Here is a 20296-nt window from a genome sequence, read left to right as displayed (position 1 = left end):
ATCATTATGTCACGTATTGAATTTCTTTAAGAGCATATACTACAGATTAATCACCAGATATATTTATGGTTAACAGAATTGGATGAAAATACTTTCAGATTCAAATCAAGAAAAAGTTTAGTAGCAAGAGGAGTATCACCCAGCCACCTCAATCAAATGACATCGCTAAAAGTTTTAGAATGTCAGACATGATCTATAAAAAATGCCTTCAAACTAAATCAACCTGCACAAATCAGTGAGCAGTATCAGAATCAAAAAATTAAATCTTAGCTTCTTTAAAGGAACTGAAACTCATTTTCAAAGAAAAATAAATGAACCCCCGCCATCACAGTATTTCAAAAGCAAAACAGTTGAAGTCAATACACTAGACGATTACACAGCTCCCAGAGTTAACAGGCACAGAGGTTTTCTCCATGTGTTAACTGCTCAAATCTTCACTGATTTGAAGGAATTACTATTTTCAGCAGAGTCTTGTGGGTTTTATTGTAGTTGTATAGCAGGCAAATCATAGACATTATTATCACAATAAGAAGCTATATTTAGAGTTTCTACAAAAGGGAAAAATCAGTTCTTGGGAATTTTCCTCAGCAATTGTAAGGGATGCAATACATTAATCGTAATCATATGGCATTTCTAACCTATACCATTTAATACCTGTGAACTAATAATCCAGTTAGATTTTTAATCCTTCAGTTTTAACAAAAAAATCCTGTAAATTTTCATGCATCTTGACAAAAAGGAGCATTTCAAGATGAAATTATCTTTTCCTATTTATAACACTTCTAGAATTTAATATACTAAACATCTATAAATAAGAGATGCACATTTTCTTATACACTCTGAATATTGCAAGTACTCAATTCCTTCCACATTGGCTGCTTTCTTACTAGTGCACTCATGTACACACAAACCCCATAATTTCCATTTTGCAGTCTCATAATTCTTGGCTGAGGTCAGGTGAAAGTGTATTGGCTTGAAATTAGCTAATGGTGCCCTCTTTTCTATCTAATAGATAACTGTGTATTGCTGTGAAATAATCTCAGAAGCTTTTCGCTTCTTTACAAAAGTACCTTAAACGCTCACCTGAAAAATAAGAAAATTCCTTGCTTTGACAAGTATGCCTACTTTTTCAAGCTCAGATATGTAAGCAGATCGGCTGACAGATTTATCATTGAAAAAATATTCAGAACAACTACCTAAAGGAGGAAATAAAAAAAAAATTACTATAAAATAGCTAAAACACAAAATTCATAGAAAAAAACCCCAAAGTTCTGGAACAATTTAACTAAGCAATTTCTTCAAAGAAGAAAGCAGATCTCAGTTACTCCCTCAGTAATTTAAATAATTTCTCTTTTCCATATGAAAATTCTATTTGCATACTTCCAAAAGGTATTGACAAATGCTTATATGCTCATGCCTGCAGCAAGGTGTCAGACTCCATTCTATAGAGCCTATACCATCTACATATTCCAAGTGAATATCTATGGATCAAAGCACAGTGCAAAGAACATATATTAATGACTTGTTTAACTTTTTAACTTTGCCTCAGTATGTTTTTCCAGTTGTAACACTTGGCTATCAAAATGCTACAGAAGGACCATAAGAAGTATTGCAAGACTCATGAGCTTAGTCCACTTGAATATGAAAGAATAATAGGTATTTGAAATTTAAAACTGAATATTCTTGGTCTCCATTTTTATACAGTGGACAACAGAAAGTATGTGCAACCGAATCTACTGCCTACCTCGGATAACTCTTGAAAATGTTTTTTCTTCTCCATCTTCTTCACAGTATACTATCTTCACACTAGCTGTAGAAGAAACTGGTTTTCCAACATGTGCTCCATGAATAAGTTCTCGAACACTTTTAACTCGCAAATTAGATATCTTTTCACACATCACAAAACTAACAGCATCCATTATGTTAGATTTTCCTTAAAAAAAAAAATCCTTTGACATGGCAGAAAGTAGAGGAGGCATTTGATAAACAATCAAATAAAAAACATACACATAAGTGGAAAAGTCTTTCTTAATTTTATTTCTAATTCTATATTTCGTTTTTTCATGCAGGAAAAAATATTGCATATAGTAAAGAAATAAATTTCTAAGACGTAACACGCTGGTAGCAGATAATAAGCCTGTCTGTAACAAAAATCATCACAAAAATGATTTGTTATTTGTTCAGCCTTGTTAAACAGATTTTTCTTACACAGGAATCTCTAGAGGTCATTACTTAAACTGAGCAAGCAACATCATAATTATTACTCGGTAGTTTCATTTATATAATGTAGTTACTGCAGTTTGCTGCAAAAGCACTCTGTACCACAACTAGGACTTGTCTACTAGGACTCCAGTGTTCTAAAGAAAGCAAGTACTTTCCCAGACCCATTCGCGACAAAGTTGTCTGATCATACATCTTAGACAAATATTCCCTTAATTGAACCCTATTTTTGTTTTTCTCCTTCAGTCTTGAGTATTTCTGTTGACAACAATTATTATCTGCCTTCAACCTTGCCACCTTGGCACTATTTTGACTTATTCTCCAAAATACCATAAAAGGAAGAATACTCGTGAGAAAATAGAGATTATACAATATTTACAATTTTTTTTCCCCAGTTATTTTAGAAAATATATTCAGATTTAGCTGGAGAAGTAACTGGAAAAATTATTCATAATTTTGAGACTTACCCATAGGGAACAGTGGGGATAGTATGACAAAGAATATGATAATAATGCTAAATATAGTTACTTACACTCATTGATTTCACTTCAATTAGATACATGAAGAAACAAGATCTAAAAATCTAAATCATAAACTAAATCATTAACAGACCAGGGAAACTAAGACCAAATGCAAAGCCCTTCTTTGTGAGGACAACCCTCACCTCCTTTGTATTCTCTGGCAAATAGAAGGTAAAATCCCATTTTCTAAACAAAGCTTTCAGAAGAAGGGAATCATATTTTAAAAAGTTCCAGCACCCACAAGCTAACAATGTGGAGTCACATCTACAAACCAAGGCTCTTGTGGGCTAAACTACAAAGTAGCTACCGTCCTGCAAAGCTATTCTGTTTCCCAGAGGCATTTATTTGTATGGCAAGGACCACAGATTCAAATCAAGATGCAGCTTTCCATTGCTACAGTTTACAATCCAGAGTATTAAACGATCTTTACATGACCTTGGTAAGCTGAACTACAAACTAGAATGGCAAAAGCAAGGTGTGCTGTTTGCAAACCACTCATTCTAAAAGGGCCAGAAAGAGAAGACACTAGTAATGGGAATGCCTTCAACCACCCCACCCCTGTCCTTCCATGCTAGAAAAAAGAAATCTGCTTTCAGTTAAAGAAATAATGGCAGATCAGAAGCCTCCATAATTTGTGTTGTTACCCACTCAGGTGCATATGAAGACACTTTAAGCAGGCCCATGAGAATCCTTACTTCCCCTCCACATAGCCCTACAACTCTGCTGAATAGAAAAGCTATCACCAAGCTCACCCAGTGCAGCCATGTTGGCCCTATTCCTGGGCTTGCACCTGCACCGCTATGATTTCCCTCCCATCAAGCCTGTAGCGCACACAAAAAAAAGACCTGTCAGAGACCTCAAAACAAACTTCAATCTTGATAGCTACAGTGGAGAACCAGGGTGACCAGCTGCCCACTGACCTCCCCCCAGCCTGCTACCTGATCCATTGGGCCCAATGATGCAGTTGAACCTCATGAAGGGGCCAATAACCTGCTCTCCCCTCCATGACTTGAAGTCCTTCACCACCAGCACCTTCAGGTAACCCATCCCTGCAGCACTGGGAGAGGCACAGCTGAGGCAGGTAGCTCAGTAACGTCTCACTCCCACGAAAATTTAAATAATCAACGAGTCTGCTTCAGTAGTTTGCCTTTCGGCGGAGGGGAGGCCCCCCCTTCCGCTCGGCCTCCAACCGCCTCCAGGCCTCTCCCCGCCACAGGCGGCGCCGCTACTGCCCGGCCCTCAACGGCCTTCGGCCTCGTGCTTGCAGCCACACTGCCTCACCACGCTGGGCGGCGGCACGAGGGTGCGGAGGGGGCGGGGCAAACGGGAAAGGGGCGGGGCTCCTGCTCCCATGGCGACCCTGTGTGTTGTGCTCCAGGAGCGGTAGCTTCTGTCCGGGCACGTCGCCGGCGCAGCCCCGGCGGCCGGTTGATCCCTAGGCACCATGAGCCGTCTGGGGCCGGAGCGAGACCTGCAGGAGGCCGCCGCCGTGGAGCGGAGGCGGCAGCAGGAGCGGCAGCGGCAGAGCCGCATCTTCAACGCGCGACTCCGGACCATAGGGGTGAGGGCGCTGCCGAAGCCCCCAGCCCGGGCCGCGGCGCAGCGGGGAGGGGTGGCGCCGTCTCCCTGCCCCGATGTGCCCTGGGAGGAGTGTTGGAAAGCGGGGGTGACCCTTAGGGCACGCTAGAGGCGGGGGGAGCTGTACCCGCCTGGGCGCGCGGGTGGCGGCCGCCCCAACGGCTGCGGGCAGCGCGCGCCCCCTCAGCGCCTCCTAAGTGTGCGCGAGCGCGGGTGGTTACAGGCGGCGGGAAACGGGGGATAAACACCAAACACCCTGTTGCGTCTTTTGCAGGGCTGAGGCGCTTTTGAAAGTTTTCCTGGTGAAAGCGATTTGAGGTTCTCTAAGTATCGTCAGCAGCGTTATGTACGCTGGCGAGTGTTTCTGAGGGAGCATGGGGGGGATTTGTATCTCCCAGCTGTAGGGTTTGAGGGCAACATGTAGTTTTTCCGTGATGGGAAAAAAGATGGAAGTCTGTGTTTCAATATCTGTGTAGGAGTTAACTTAATGTAGTATGCTTTGCTTTGGGGTAAGCCAGAAGCCTGCAGAGTCAGCTCATGCAATGTGATGGAAACTACTAAACTGCTTTGCTGATAACTTCCCTTATGTCCTTGATTCTGACTAGAAGATAAAGTCTGTTAGAGATTTATTGTTGATAGGGATCCTGCTGTTGGTCTCTATTTTGCATCAGGCAAAATAGAATGGACCCATCAGGCCATGTTTATGTATCTGGAATTAACTGATATGTCCTTTTTTTCCTGAAGTGGTGGTCGAACTCGATGATCTTAAGGGCCCCTTCCAACCAAAACGATTTTATGGTTCTAAGATTCAGAATGTGAATGCCCTTCAGTCTTTGAAGATCTGTGGGGATGATAGCTTCCATCTGATGGGTTTTGTCTAGAGTCATCTATACAGTTTGCACCCTGAATGTCAATGACGTTGTATTTTATACCTATTTAAATTTTTGCGTGCAATAGGTTATTTAATTTTCCTGTGTCCAAAGGCCCGTGTTAAGGCTCCAGATGTGTGTGTGGAGGGAGAGTGCTGCGAGGTGAAATAAGTTTAAATTTTGCTTGTAAAGGATTTTGAGTGTTTTATGCTGATAAATATATCGTGTCTAAGTGCCATAGCATTAACTAGCAAAGAACCACGTTTAGAGTTGGTGAAAATAAGTCCAGTCTGTTGACTTCATTGGACTGGTAGAAATGCAACAGATGCCAATTTGATCCATCATGTTTAAGTACCTGAAACATGTCTCATGTTAGTGGAAGGGTATCTTCACCTTATTTCTGACAGCACCTAGGATTTATTCTTGTGACTCTTATGCAAGAGTCATTTTCCACAGCTAAATAGTGGTTCCCACTTAATTATCAGGTCGGGTTGTCCGCATGATACAACATCCTGACATAGATGGTAGCCAACAATCTACTCAGCTAATAACCTTTTTTAATAGAGGCAGGACGGATATAGTGATAGAGATCAACTTTCTTCATCATGAAACACAGAATTTCCCTGCAAGAAGTCTTTTCTAGAACCTTAAGAATTAAATGTAAAATGGAGATCAGCATGTCTTTGTGTACTTCATTGAGCAATATTGAATTACGGCATCTGAAGGTCTTTCTCAAATGTTTTTGCAGAACTAACTATCAGACAGGTTTTGATAGATCAGTTTGCAAGAGACAAACATCTAAAATGAAGGCGAGCCCATTGGAAGGATTTTGTAAATATTTTGATTAATGTCACTCAGTGTACCTTATTCATTGACAGAATAATGGCTGCTGACAAAAGGGCTATTCTTGTTCTTTGAAATTAGGCCAAGCATGAAGAGTCAACAAGTCTATACAGAGATATACTATATCAGTATTTCTAATGTGGTTTTAGTTTCTTTGCTTTCTCTCTGTCACCAGTTTAGCAGAGCAGATGTTTCTCACAAAATTAAAAAAAAAACAAGGCAGTATTTACTTAGACACCACAAATCCTTAGGCAGGGATTGAGCAGTTTAAAAATATGGAGATAATATACTGACTGGAAAGCAGAATGGGAACCTAGATTTAAATTATTTTTTCCTTGATTTTATTATTACTTGGACCTCTGTATGTTTCCTCATCTGAGTAATGAAAAAGTAAGATACCAGTCTCCTCACTTACAGGTTTAAGAATTTATCCTCAGTAAATCAGTGATTTCCCAAAAGTGTTCAGATGAGTAGTCTAAATGAAAAATTACTTTCCATTTATAGATGAACTATTGTGCATAAATACAAGTAGATTAGAAATTAGCGACTTCAAATTGTTTCATAGTAAGGAATTTCTTATTTTAGTGCTTAGAAGTTGAATGTGTAGCTTTATGTGACAAGGAATGGTTGTTTTAGGGATGTATACTTTTCAAGTTAAAAGAGTTCTAATGGGAGAGAGCTGGTAGTATAACTGAATTTGCACACACAAGTCAATACATTTACTTACCTGTATTATTGCCAGAAACTACTGATAGAGACATATTGAATTTGTCTTAACAGTGTTTCCTACAGTCAGACTGAAAGTTTGATTTCCCAAATGAGACCTCTAAATGAGTTGTTACGTAATGTCCACAACAATGTTGGTTTTGGACAATGATACCCTGTAGAATTCTTTATGGTTTCACCCTTGCTTACAGATTTACCTGTTTCCGGATTGGTATAGTTAGCAGTTCTTGTGTATTTTCAGCCATGATCAGTTTAGGTCTTTCTGTCTTGATCTGAACAGTTTTGAGGCAAAGGGTATCATAGTAGTTTACCAGATTCTTGAAGAATTGTCATTGTTTTTTGTTAAATCTTTTAAAGACATTAAGTGACTCAATTAGTTGAAAAAAAAAAAAAAAATCTAGGTTTCTGCCTATTAATTTGCCACCTTCTGTCAACCCGATTCTTTTGCCTAAAATGTAGGTGGCTGCTACAATTTTATGAAATACCTTAGAGTATTATGCCTTGCTCAGCTACCACTCTCCAGGAATGTCAAATATTATGTATTGTATCTGTCTGGTCATTGTAGATGTCTGCATGTATCTCAAAGGGCACCCAATATTGCATTTTGGCAACGAAATGAGTCCCACTATCAGATAAGACTGGAAAATTTCTTTGCATTCCCTATTATTTCCTCAATGTACTTATAGGGAAGGATCTATGTTTTTTTCAAATCTGAACCGTTATAAATTCCTGTCATCTTGACTGTCAAAATACCTGCTTTTTAAGTGAAAGCAAGAAAAAACTAAGTAAAAATGCTACCTATAATGGGGAAAACATATTCTATGTAATGCAGCTTAAAATGTTTGTATTTATAGCTCTATATATCATGTAAATGTGGTGTTTTGTTCTGAGCTGGTGGAGGATTACACCTGTCATTATTAAAATGTAGCAAACAAACAAGAATTTTGCTGTTTCTGGATTTTCGTTTTATGTTACCTACATTAAATAGTGATGTGTATATACCCTGTTGGTAGTGGTTTTGTATCTGTCTTGTACAACTGTGAATCCATGTAGCTCGACAATGACTGATTTTAATCCTTCAAAAATAGTATCTCTTAAAGAGCTGCTTTTTTTTAAATTTTCATAGGTTGATAAAGATGCACTGGATACCCAAGTTAAGGAGAGGAAAATTCAAGAAGCAGCTGAAAGAGCACGAAATGAAGAATTTGGTATATTTAGAGATACTCTGATATTTCTGTGACGAGTTAAATGTAGTTTAATATCTGTTTCCTGTTTTCCCTTCAAGTATTTCAAACTGCAGTATTTATTTCTAATGGAACCTATCTCCTTGAGTCTTGCTGTATTACTCTATCTGTATAAATATATCAATCAAGATATATATATGTAAGTGCAATTGTAGGCTGTTCTCTGAATTTAGACATGTGAACTGAATGCTATAATGTGTAGTCATATTTATGTTCATATATTTGGATTGGTACAGTATGTGTTTTCCTCAGTATCTGGAGATTTATATTGACATGATTAAACTGGTATGTATTTCCTAAGAGGCCAGAATTTTCTGTATTTTCTTTCAATAAATGTTGACAAATAGCATTGTTTAAAGACCTGAAGATACGGAAACATTTTATAAAAAAACCTTTATTACTTAATGCAGTTCTTTTCAGAATAGTTGTGGCAGTTGTGTTTGGTTGCTTTCTTGTAGAGTAAGCCCATGTTCTATCTGGCCACTCTTCAATCAGATATAGAGATTTTTATAGAATTTTCTATACATTATTGTTGCTAGAAGCATGAGTCATGTACAACAGGGCTGTAAGCAGGAGCCACTGCTGAGTCAGAGCACATAACGACACAAATATTTCAGCCATGTCCCCTGACCTCAAAACCCTTTGTGGCCCTCTGTGTTCAGAATGCTTTCCTGTGATATCATGTGAAAAGGTCTCCCAGACAGAGCTCTCTGTGGGTTTCAAGAAGAGCTGGAATGGAGCTGCCAACTTCCATGCTGTGCTTCTATGGCTGCTTGTGATTTTCCTGGCAGAATACCTGTCAGACTCTGGCTCCTAGGAAACTGCCAGAAGCAATGTGTAGTCTGGCAGCAGAGGAAATGATCTTTTATTGTGAATTATATTTAAATGGCTAGTATGGGTAGTTTTGGATGGGGTTTTATTGGTGTTTGCTTGGTTTTCTTTAAAACTATATCAATTACAGCATTTTGATTAAATGGGCAAGAGCTAGTAAGCTCTTCAAAAACTATTAGTTCCAGACAATTCTTTTAGTGCTGTGGTTGTAAAAATCATTGTAACTATGAAAAAACTATATTCCTTTCATTGGGAGCCTGATTTTTTTTTTTTTTTACTTTTTTCCTTACGAAACAACTTAATGTATTTCAGTTGTAACTGTAGACTAAAAGTAAATAGGAAGAATTAGTATGCATTCTGTTTCATGTGTTACTGTAAGTTTTAATCAAATGAAACCTCATTGTTCTAGAAGTGTATATTATTGTCTTTGTTTCACATGCATATATTTCATTGTAACATCAATAAGAGAACTGATTCCTAAAAAACTGAAAATATTTTATTGGGAAATACTACTAACATTAGCGTGTTCACTGGGCTGGTACTCCTAGATCGAATACTCTTTCCTAAGGTATATAAGTTTGAAGACTTATATTCTATTTATTCCTCTTCAAAATTTTATTTTCCATCTTAGATGTGCACTTCAATGATACATGCACAGTTCTAGGAACTGTATTTTCACTGTGTTCACTTTTTTTAGCTAATGAAATGAAGCAAAATGACAAGATCATGTGTATGCTAGAAGAACGACAGAAAAATGACATCAGAAACATAAACAAGGCTATCAATGAATTTCAGAAGAACTTTCAGAAGCCAGAAACAAGACGTGAATTTGACCTGTCTGATCCGCAAGCTCTAAAGAAGGATAGACCTGCTCGACTTTCAGACGATGATCCTCGATGTACTATATCTGGCTTGCAGAAGTTTATGGGTGAAGACTTGAACTATGATCAAAGGATCAAATTTCAAAAGGAGCAGTTAAGAGAGTGGTCTCTTCAGCAGCAGAAAGACTTGAAGAATGCATTAGCTGATCAAAAATTTGCAGGTAACAAAAAAGATAATAAAGTTTTAATACCAGAATTTCAGAAAAAGCAGATATCTGACAAAACTATGGGATAGCCTATTGTGTCAGAGTCTGACAGCAGTATTTTAGTGTATTCAGTATTTCATTTAAGAAATCTGTACTTAATAACATGATAATTTCATTTCTGTCTTATGCCTCAAATGAAGTATCAGAGCATTCTGAAAAAAACATCTATTTTGCATGCTAGATGTTAACGTTTACTTTATCAGACCAGATTATCCAATCTTCGCTCTTCTAGAGCACACAAAATAATACTAATTTTTCTTTTCTAGCTTGTCATGAAACATTTTTTTCACTTTAGCTTTGTCTGACTGTTAAGAAAACATGAGCTACATAATCATCATGGTTTAACCCCAGCTGGCAACTAAGCACCACATAGTTGCTCACTCCCCACCCTGATCGGATGGGGAACAGAATTGAAAGGGTAAAAGTAAGAAAAATCATGGGTTGAGATAAAGGCAGTTTAATAAGTAAAGCAAAAGCTGCGCATCCAAGCAAAGCGAAACAAGGAATTTATTCAGTACTTCCTATTAGGAGGCACGTGTTCAGCCACCTTCAGGAAAGCAGGGCTCCATCACACGTAACAGTTACTTGTCAAGACAGACACCATACCTCCAAATGACCCCTCTTCCTTTGTTTTTCCTCCAAAATACATACTGAGCATGACATCATATGATATGGAATATCCCTTTGGCCATTTTGGGTCAGCTGTTCTGGCTGTGCCCCCTCTGAGCTTTTCAGGCACCTGGCACTGCTTGAGAAGCTCATAAGTCCTTGACTACTGAGCAACAACCAAAACATCAGTGTATTATCAACATTATTCTCATACTAAATCCAAAACACAGCACTATACCAGCTATTAGGAAGAAAATGAATGCTATCCCAGCTGAAACTGGGACAATAATAAATTGATCTAATGAGTCACCTGAAATTCCAAGATGGAACGCTTCAGTGGTAGGATCTGGAAAGAGTCATGTAATTCAGCCTACTGTATTTGTAGCTCCTCCATCTGTCTTATTGTGGCTTAACCATATGGCACATCGTATCCATGAATATTGATTACTTTTCATTTTAATTTAATTTAGATGATCTTCATGATAAATATAGGATTGAACTTGACCAAAAGACTATGGAGTTACAACAAAAAGAAGAAGAAAACAAGCGTGCTGTTTGTGCAGCTACTAAAGATTTCAACAGAGCCCAGGTAAATTAATGGGTTGGTTAGTTTGTTTTATAAGAAGCGGAGACGCAGAAGGAAAATAAGATGTGCAAAACTACAGCAAGTAATGATGTCTTTAGAGGGGTTTTTAGCAGCTAACTTCCAAGGTTGTTTCAGTAATTGGAAGACAGGATTTATTCACTTTGAACTCTGCAAGGATCTAGCTATCCTCTGTCTAGTTACCCTGTGTCAAAATTCTCCCTCCTTGTTCTCAACTTGCTCACTAGAGGACAGCAACAACACCCCAGTCTCTCAGGGACTTTCAGATTGTCAATAGGGATACAGCAAATGCCACCCATGCTTTCTTCTGGTTTTATGTCACTTATTGAATAATCTTAGCTGAGTCTGCCTACTTTTCTTTTTGCTTGTGTGGGCACATTACTACCAGTAGCTTTTTGTCTTTATTGCCTACATTAATTCCTCACAACCACTGTTTTTGGTGCTTTGGCTGCTTCCTTGGTATTTGCATACATGTCTCTCAGTTCTTTACCAAGCATGGTTTGGAACGTGTTCAAACATGACATGAACCTTTCTCTGTCTGTCTTAGTACCATTATCTGTCACACTTCGGTTCTTTACCTTACTGCACAGATTTGTTTTCCATTCAGCTTACACGTACAGCTCAAAGGGCTACATGGATGTAATTAGTTTGATTAAACTGTATTGGGTGTAAATTAGCTTTGAATTTATTTAGTCACATCAAAATTATCACATTTTAATTGCCTACTTTAAGTATGCTATCTTTTGGTTTAAGTCTAAACTGTACAGATATTTGTGTAAGTGTTGCTTGAGCCTTTCAGGGCACATTGGGCATATAATTTTGTCTATAGATAGCCCAAGGTAACTGAAAAGGCTTTTACCGCTTGAAGTCATGTCTACTGAACGGTATTTTTTATGAATAGCCACAGAAGTACACTAGGTGCCTGGTACACATAGGGTAGCAGTAGTATCCCAAATAATTATTGTCATACCAATTGATTCCACATAAATTTCCTGAATTTGTGACAGGATCTGGGGATGGAATGGGGTGGGACATTTGTGTTGGGTGTGGTTTTTAATGTTTGGGCATATACATTCTCCTTGCCTTGTGTGCATATTAAATTTATAAAAATTAGAAAGAATACTTGCACTTTGGGTTTTTTTAATCATATAATAGATAATATGATAACAGAGGTTGGGGCATTTTAGTTCTTACTGTCCCTTGCTGTGTTGTGTAGATTGGATTTATAGCTTGCACCTCTTTCTTTCTTTCTGAGCTAGTTAGTTAAGACCACAATACTATTTTCAGCATTTTGATTTTTTGCTCAATGATTGAGAAAAGCTCTTTTATTTCCCTGAAATGATGTGCTCGCCACAGTTGCTGCTTTATTAAACATGCAAGCCAGAGGTTTCAGGTTGCCAGGCCTTTCACTGACGTTGTCTTTAAGAGAAAGCTATGTTACAGAGGGATTTACTATACATCTTTTTCCCAAGAGAGAAAACTAGGACATTTAGACTGAGAGTGAACTTCACAGAAGAAATCTCTGTATCTGACCTCATATACATCAAACAGAAGTTTCCAGCAGTTTCAACATTTTGAACAGCTGATTTGAAGACCTTAACCTCTTGAGGGTGCAGTCTGACAGTATGTTTTGCTCTACCCGCAACTACTCTACCTATCAGTGACTACCAAAAGAGGAACTCCTTCTTCCTGTTCCCTAAGTTTCATTAATTTATTTTTGCTTTGTCTCTTGTCTTGGATCTAATGATCACAAAGCTTCAGGATGTGTTAAATCATTTCTCAAATCCAAAAGAAAGTAAACTCTGGTCTAGAATGAGTGACTGCTAGATATGACTAGGAGGAGTGAGTGCGCAGGTGGTAAAGGGAAAAAGCAAACCTACCCTTCCTAAGGCAACCCACAGTTATTGTAATTTGGATAAAGTGTAATATGGGAATGCATCTTCAGAAACGAAGAAGTTTTTTAGAATTTGGCTTTGGATCAGTCATTATCTCCATGACCATCATCTATAGTCCTTGAGATTGACCATAGGGGATGTAAAAAATAATTTATTTAAAAAAAAAAAAGAGACACAAAACCATAAAAACCGCTAAGTCATGTACTTGAGGAGAAACGTTTTTTTGTTCAGTCTGCTGCTCAATTGGTAAAGAATCTCAGCAAGTGACTGAAAGTAGGGTATCTTAGTTCATCACAGCCTGCCTTTATACAGGATTTGATGTTGCTGCTCCCTGTGACAGTGGTTCACCTTCCTCCACTTACCATAGTACCATTGCCAACACTTTTATTCTTAACAAGCTAATTGCAAATGGTTCTTTTTGTTCTTCTGAAATTAACTAGCAGGACAATGAACTGATGGTAAGTTTGGTATCGTATTTCCCAGCAGTGAAGGATCCTGTACTGTAAACATTTTAAGTGTGTGTAGTATCCAGAAAATTCATGCTATGCTTCATCTCAGATTTTCCTTCACTTAAGTATGTGTTAGCCAGAAATGCCTTGTCCTTGGTGCAAGAGAAGACTTTTACTACCAGCTCGAACTGTCAGTTATTCCTTCTGGAATAATTCATACATACATAGTAATCATTTTAATTTGGCAGGCCAGGTAAAAGAAATGAAGGCTACCCAGACTCCTGACTAGAGTATATATTTTTCACTTCTTTTGATGTGATTGTGATTCCATAGCAGAATCTTACAGTTGCAGAAAGAGTTTCCTCACTAAGGATACTACCACTTGGGAATGCCCAGTTTAGCAGTACAGTGATAGATATACTGATTGTGCTCTTGAAATCAGAAAGGGTCTTTTTGCTTTATGTAGCACAAGACTTGAATCTTTTCCAAGACACTTTGTAGATAATGCTAAGAAAATGAGAGGATGTGACTACAAAGGATCTCTAATTTAACGATCTCATATTTATAGACTTGTTAACAAGCTTATAAATCTTATGTAGCTGCAGTTAGAATTTATTCCTGGGCATACCACAACAGCTTTATAGTTTTGCTGATAATATTGTTATCTTGGACATTTGATGGCGTTATTCTGCTTCATTATTCAGCTTCATTATTCACTCGACATTATGTCATTACTAACAAATTCAGAGCCAGCAGCCACTTCAGAGAAATAGCTTTTCAGGCTTTGAGTAAATGATGTATTTGCATTCGCCATGGAGCCATTTTTCACCTGAAATGAAATATCTTGAGTGCTTAAACGCAGAAGAAGAGTGGTAACGTTTTATCATTGTTTGAAGTGTACTGTGCAAATATCTGTTATCATTTACATCCTATTCCTGATATTCAGTGTCTAGAATCAACAACATTTTTACCATCTTTTCAGGGATAAGGAAGCATAGTGCATGTACTGATTTTTAACAGACATTGCTAAGCACAAGTTCCTAGCTTGAATGTGCTGGATATGCAATTTTCTACTGTGAGAGAAGCCTCTGTACAATACAGACAAAGGAAATGTATTCACTATACAGACTAAGAATACTTTCTCAAGTTCCTAAGACCCTGGATAGGTCACTCTGGTCATCTGTGAACTTTGTGACTTAATGATAAGGAGTTTAGGAGCTGCACATTCCTTTAGTCCTGTATTGGCAGTAGTTAGTTCCTCATGCACTCGAAACTTGGTGTTATTCTAAGCATGTGAAGTCCTGGCCTCATAATGCTTCTATGTGCATTTCTTCTTGTGCTTTATGACTTGAACATCGAAAGGAAGCATTTAGTCTTAGGGAAGATATATAATGTTGGATCACAAATCAAAATAAATAAAGGAGCATATATTTGTGCATCTGATTTCTTTTTTTCTATGTTATGCCAATGAATTAGGTTTTATAAGGGATTTGGCTTGATAGGTTAAATCTAATGCATTTTGTGAATTTAAAATCTTTGGTTTGCAGTGTCATTAATCATTGCATAGTAGTGCTACATGTATATGTATGCACAGAGCTGGGAGTTTCGTCCAGTAAGACTCCCAGACAGCTCAGAAGTTTTAGGCTCTCCCTCTTACTGAGAAGGTTAGAGTTGCAAGATCTTGGTGCCTTTTTTGGACCTATCGCTAGATCACAGTAGAATTACATTAATCAAGTGATCTAAACAAAAATTACACATTTTAAGCTTCAATAATTCTTCATCATAGGCCAGTAATTATGTGAGGCCCATTCAAAATGACTTTCTGTTAAATGTGATTTACTCTGGAGCATCTTCAGAACTAAAAAATAATTGCTCTATTCATAGTACTAGTGAGCTAAAAGTACATACACAGACACTCTGGTTTAGTCTCCCAAAAATACCATATGATTGAAAATCTTTGCTGTTTTTGTTTTCTTTTTTATTAGAAGTTTTTTGATTTTTGAACAGAGCATGAGACAATCCTGAACAAACTGGAGAGATGGGTGTCCACTGGTCTGTCGCGGACAAGATATATGTGTAAAGCTACGTAAGTGAGAGGCAGGTTTGGTAACCTGTGCTCTTTGTGCCTGAGCAAGAAGGAGATTGTCTGTACTCTGTCCAAGTGGAAGCTGGCAATCAGCATTGTTCCTGATGGTTTAGTTTACACATTACAGAAGAATGAGACAGATTAGAAATGAATGATGCATGGCATTATCATTCTACTTTGAATTAGTTTGCTTGGTCTAATTCTTCTTTGGAAGGTAATTACTTCCAAGTAAAATCCTTTTGCTTTCTGGAATTTTATGAGGGGAAAATTTCCTCTGAACAGGAGACTATGATCTTACAGTGGTATACTGGGTTTGTCTGAGACAGAGTTAATTTTGCCTATAGCAGCCCTTATAGCACTGTGCTTTGTATTGGTAGCTAGAAAGATATTGATAGTGCACCAGTGTTTTGGCTACTGCTGTGCAGTACTCGCACAGATTCAAGGCCATCTCTCCCCGTCACCCGGTACACTGAGGTTGGAAAAGATCTTGCGAGGGGACATGGCCAGGGCAGCTTACCCAAACTGATCCTTGCTGTTTGACGTCTGCTCAGCAATAAAAGCTAATAGAAGAGGGGGTGAGGGCGGGGAATTTGTTATTACTACCTTTATCCTCTGGATTAAGTGCTACACATACTGATGGGAAGTGGCTGGACATCGCCTGCTTATGGGAAGTAGAGAATAAATCTTCTGTTCTCTTTTACTTCCATGTGCGACCTTTGCCTTTACTTTATGAAACTGCTTTTATCTTGACCCACAAGTGTTTTTCCAACTTATTTTCTCCCTGTCCTGTCCTGCTGAGGACGGAAGTGATAGAGCAACTTGGTAGGCATCTGGTATCCAGCCAAGGTTAACCCACCACAAGTGGACATTAGAAACAGTAATTTCCATAGGAAATGCATATTATGTTTTCCAGTACTACTGATGTATTCCCATAGTATGATTCAAGTTTGCATTTTGGATCAGCAAAGGCATCTGCTGTCTCTTTCTTTTGAGTGCCTAACCATGCTCTCCAGGTATATGTAATATGTATCAAGGCCAGTGGTTCGAGGTTGTAAATGTTTATCATAAATTTCTTCCATATTGTGTCTGCCTTCCAAATTTCAACTGGTGTTTGCTTGTGGACTAATGTGAAGGTTTTTTTTATTTAATTCTGGCTTTTCTTATAAAACAAAATTATTTTTCCCCAAATTACTTGCTGTATGTGATCTGACAACATTTAAGAAATGTATAGCATTAGATTTTCCATCTTAGCCTATAGGACCATAATCATAGTATTTATATGTGATGCAATTGACAACGGTATGCAAATTGGAAAGAAATCTTTTATGATATGCTGACTTTGTTGCACCCCTTAGTTAATATTTTCTCTTGGAAAACTATCAGTTCTTTTCTTTCACTTAACTTAGGCTGCTGAAGTAGCTGAGAGAAAGAAGTTGGAAAAGCACCAAAAAATGAAAGATGACATGGATGAAATTTCCGGCCTCCTTCAAGGAGACTTACTTTCTGAAAACCCTGAACAAGCAGTCAGTTCATTTGGTAGACATCGTGTGATCACAGATCGATGGAAGGGAATGAATCAGGATCAGCTGATGGCAATCCGTTACTCTCAAAAGGAACAAGTTCTGGAGAAAATGGTATTTAAGCTTACATGCATATTCTGTATTCCTGGTTGTAATAATATTATAGAGGATGCTTGTAGAAGAAAATATTTATTGTTTGCCCTGCATGTTCCATTATAAGACTGTGTTTTTCACTGATCTGAATTTTACCCAAACTTTAATCCATCAAACTGAACACAGTGTCTCAGAAGCAGCTGGAAAATGTCATGGAGCAGCAGGAGTGGGCTGGAGCCCTGGAATATGGCTGGGAGGAAAGTTGCTGTGGAGCCCAGGGCCAAGTGGCCTGGTGGTTCTCGGGTCACAGTCTGTGGTGGTCCTGCAGAGGAGCAAAGCTCTGCCACAGCCTGAGAGCCAGGCTTCATGGTGCAGTTTAGGACTTAAAACTGCATGAGTTGCCTGTAAGGGATGACAAGGAGTGTGCTGCTCCATACGGGAAGAAGAGCCAGGGGCTGAGGGTGAGAGCAGAGCAGCTGGGGCATCGTTCTTGTGCTCAGGGGTACTCAAGCAAGACAAATAGAACAGGTCTAGTGTTCCTGCTCATGTATATTTCATCGTCATATTTCAAGTTCATGAACACAACAGAGTTTTCTTCCTACCATCCCACACAACTACGAGCCATGCTCTGTGACAGCGTTACAACAGAAAAACAAAATATTGCCAATAATTGCTGCTCTTAAGGTGGATAGAAGCAGGCAGTCAAAATGAAGAAATCTACCCTTCCTAGGCAGTCACGAGTGTACAGGTCTAGGTATTGTGAAGTAAGAAGCTACTTACCTCATTCAGTGCAGAGGCTGGATTCATAACAGCTAATGAATAGCTGTTCAGTTTTATTTTTTAATCCCTATAGTACCATATGCTACACTATGTCTTATCTACTGCTATTATTAAACCTGAAAATAGAATTGTCATTGTCATGGCTCTCCTATGACTAAAGTAAACCTAGTCAGCTAGTTAAGCTGGCAGAAAATGAGCCCCAAGAAAAGTGAGTTTTTTGCAGGCCTGGTTTTTTGAATTAGTTCAATGTGATGTCAGACAAGAAGTAAGGAAGTGGTAGCACAACAGGGGCAAAAAACCCAATTTTGCTCTAGGCATCTGGTGTTGGTGGCTCAGTTATTACACTGAATTAGCTATATTATAAGGCATACTGATGACTACTAACTTCTAACCTCAGTAAATGAGAACTCCTGCAAACAACAACTTGAAAAAAAACCAACAACAAACAAAAACCTCAAAAGACAAAAAACAAACCTGTTTTGCTGCTCTGGGTTTTTAGAGAGAGCTAATATGTCAGAAGGAAATAGAAATCTACTTATTAACTTCTGCCAGGCAGCAGATCCAAATTTTCTTACCTTGTGCAGAAGTAGGAGTCTGTCTTGCTCCCTGGAAAAGGACAGTTTTCTAATCTGCAGTATCTTACTTCTGCCTAAAGCATGGGCTCCTACCTAGTTTTCTCCGTTTCAAATGTTACCCCTAGTGTTCAGTAAAGGCAAGCAAGTTTGGATGAATTTACCAATCAGACTTTACATATACTGTTTCATCTTTGAACAAAGAGAAAAAGAAGCAATTTTTTTGCACTCCTATAGAGACTAAACGAGGAAGAACGCCGAAGAGATGCCGAATGGGACAGGCAACGTCTACAGGCTGCAAGAGCGCAGTTGATTTTAGAGCGGCATCTAGAACGACAAAATCGGGAATACCGCCGAGCTTTAGATAATGTAAATGCAGAGCTATCTCGGGAGCAGAAATCAAAGTAAGTAACAAAAGAGTTTTCTTTTTTTTCAAATAAAAATCTTTACCATTGACACAATAGCTTGGCTTTCAAAGAGCTTTTTCACTTGTATTGTTTGTTACTTTTAAAATACATTTGTCAAAAGTTTATACTTACTTAAGCTAAATTGTTGATTTTTAAGTGTGTTTTTCAGTACTATTTTAAACAATATTCAAAGAGTAGGTTATGATTGTTAGTGATTAGTGACTTACATGTATGGATTAGTAGCTGGAAGTCTTAAGTCTTCCACTGACAACAGGCGGTTTATACAGATAGCAAAATCAAGAATAAATACAATTAATTGTGCAGAAAATTACATTATCAGGTGTAAAACAGTATGTATATCTTAAATTTGCTTTAGCTTTCTGAAACAAAAGAGGATGGGTATCCACTGACTTCAGCAGAACTGCCAGTTTCTGATAGCTCAAGGTTAAGCAAACAGCACAAACAGATCTCTTCCATTATCTGTAAGAAAACTAGAGGATTCTTTAGCTGACCACTGGACATGTCTCGGTGGACAGATCTTGTGTCTGCTCTAATGGGAAAAGGAGGAAGATACTATGTGAAGAAAAAAAATAAACCCAACAGATTTGGTGTTCTAGTCTTCCAGTCTTTTTTTTTTTTTTTTTTCCCTTCATTGTGCATACATACATTTTGCAAAAGAATTTCCAGTACCTGATGTTTTTCTGTTATGAAAGCAAAAATTCAGAATTGTGTTAATTTAGTTCTTCACTGTGAGATTTTTTTGGAAACTTGTTTTAGGGTGAAGAAGTTTGCTACATTGAGACATGGCATACATTTAGGAGGAAAAAATCTAGTTCTATTTAATTCAATTTAAAATATTTCTGAATTTTATGAACATTTATGACTGCTATGCCTTACCTTTAGGTTTCTCAGGTTATTTCCATATTCTAATGGGAAAACATTTACTAACTACATTTCTTTTATTTATTGCTAGGAATATTTATCTTAAAGAAGAAGAATTTTCAAACTTTCCAACAGACCAGTACTATGCACAGTTTAATACAACCAGCCGATGACATTCTGGATGCATCAACCTGAAATATACAGAAGTATGTAGACATATTAAAAATTTAATTGAGAAATCCCATGTTTTATTATTTTCATCTGTTCCCTACCCTGTTCAAACAGTGCACTCAAACTAAAAGTCTGCTAGGCCACATCTGTGCAAAGAGGAGGAGAACACTGTAATAGTTTTTGAACTTTGTTTTTCCAGAAAGTATTAGTAGATTCAGTAGTAGGTTGTTTGACTATTGTGTCTCAGGTGTAATGGAATATTTACATTTTCCATGCCTTTAGAAATCATTTTCTGGAAAGGAATCACAA

General features: G+C 38.0%; 2 protein-coding genes across 2 annotated transcripts in view; one reads left to right on the top strand and one right to left on the bottom strand.

The window, feature by feature from the left end:
- The window catches only part of SMC1B (structural maintenance of chromosomes 1B), a gene marked incomplete at both ends in the record, with an annotated part of 35517 nt that extends 31729 nt beyond the window's left edge, over positions 1-3788 (bottom strand). Inside the window, 3 exons of the mRNA XM_080341641.1 lie at positions 1084-1196; positions 1745-1933; positions 3680-3788. Coding sequence (XP_080197767.1) covers positions 1084-1196; positions 1745-1933; positions 3680-3788 — 411 coding nt within the window. The remainder of the gene's footprint in view (positions 1-1083; positions 1197-1744; positions 1934-3679) is intronic.
- A 397-nt stretch (positions 3789-4185) lies between these two features.
- Positions 4186-19989, top strand: RIBC2 (RIB43A domain with coiled-coils 2; the record flags this gene model as incomplete). The annotated part of the gene is made up of 7 exons (XM_080359569.1): positions 4186-4302; positions 7884-7965; positions 9530-9874; positions 10999-11117; positions 16969-17196; positions 18765-18931; positions 19908-19989. The coding sequence occupies 7 exons, from the start codon at positions 4186-4188 to the stop codon at positions 19987-19989; spliced, it is 1140 nt and encodes a 379-aa protein (XP_080215695.1).
- Positions 19990-20296: the final 307 nt, after the last annotated feature.

The sequence above is a fragment of the Nesoenas mayeri genome (assembly GCF_963082525.1).
Source record: "Nesoenas mayeri genome assembly, chromosome: 1".
Lineage (NCBI taxonomy): Eukaryota > Metazoa > Chordata > Aves > Columbiformes > Columbidae > Nesoenas > Nesoenas mayeri.
Note: the sequence above shows the minus strand (reverse complement) of the source record. Positions and strands in the feature narration are given on the sequence as shown.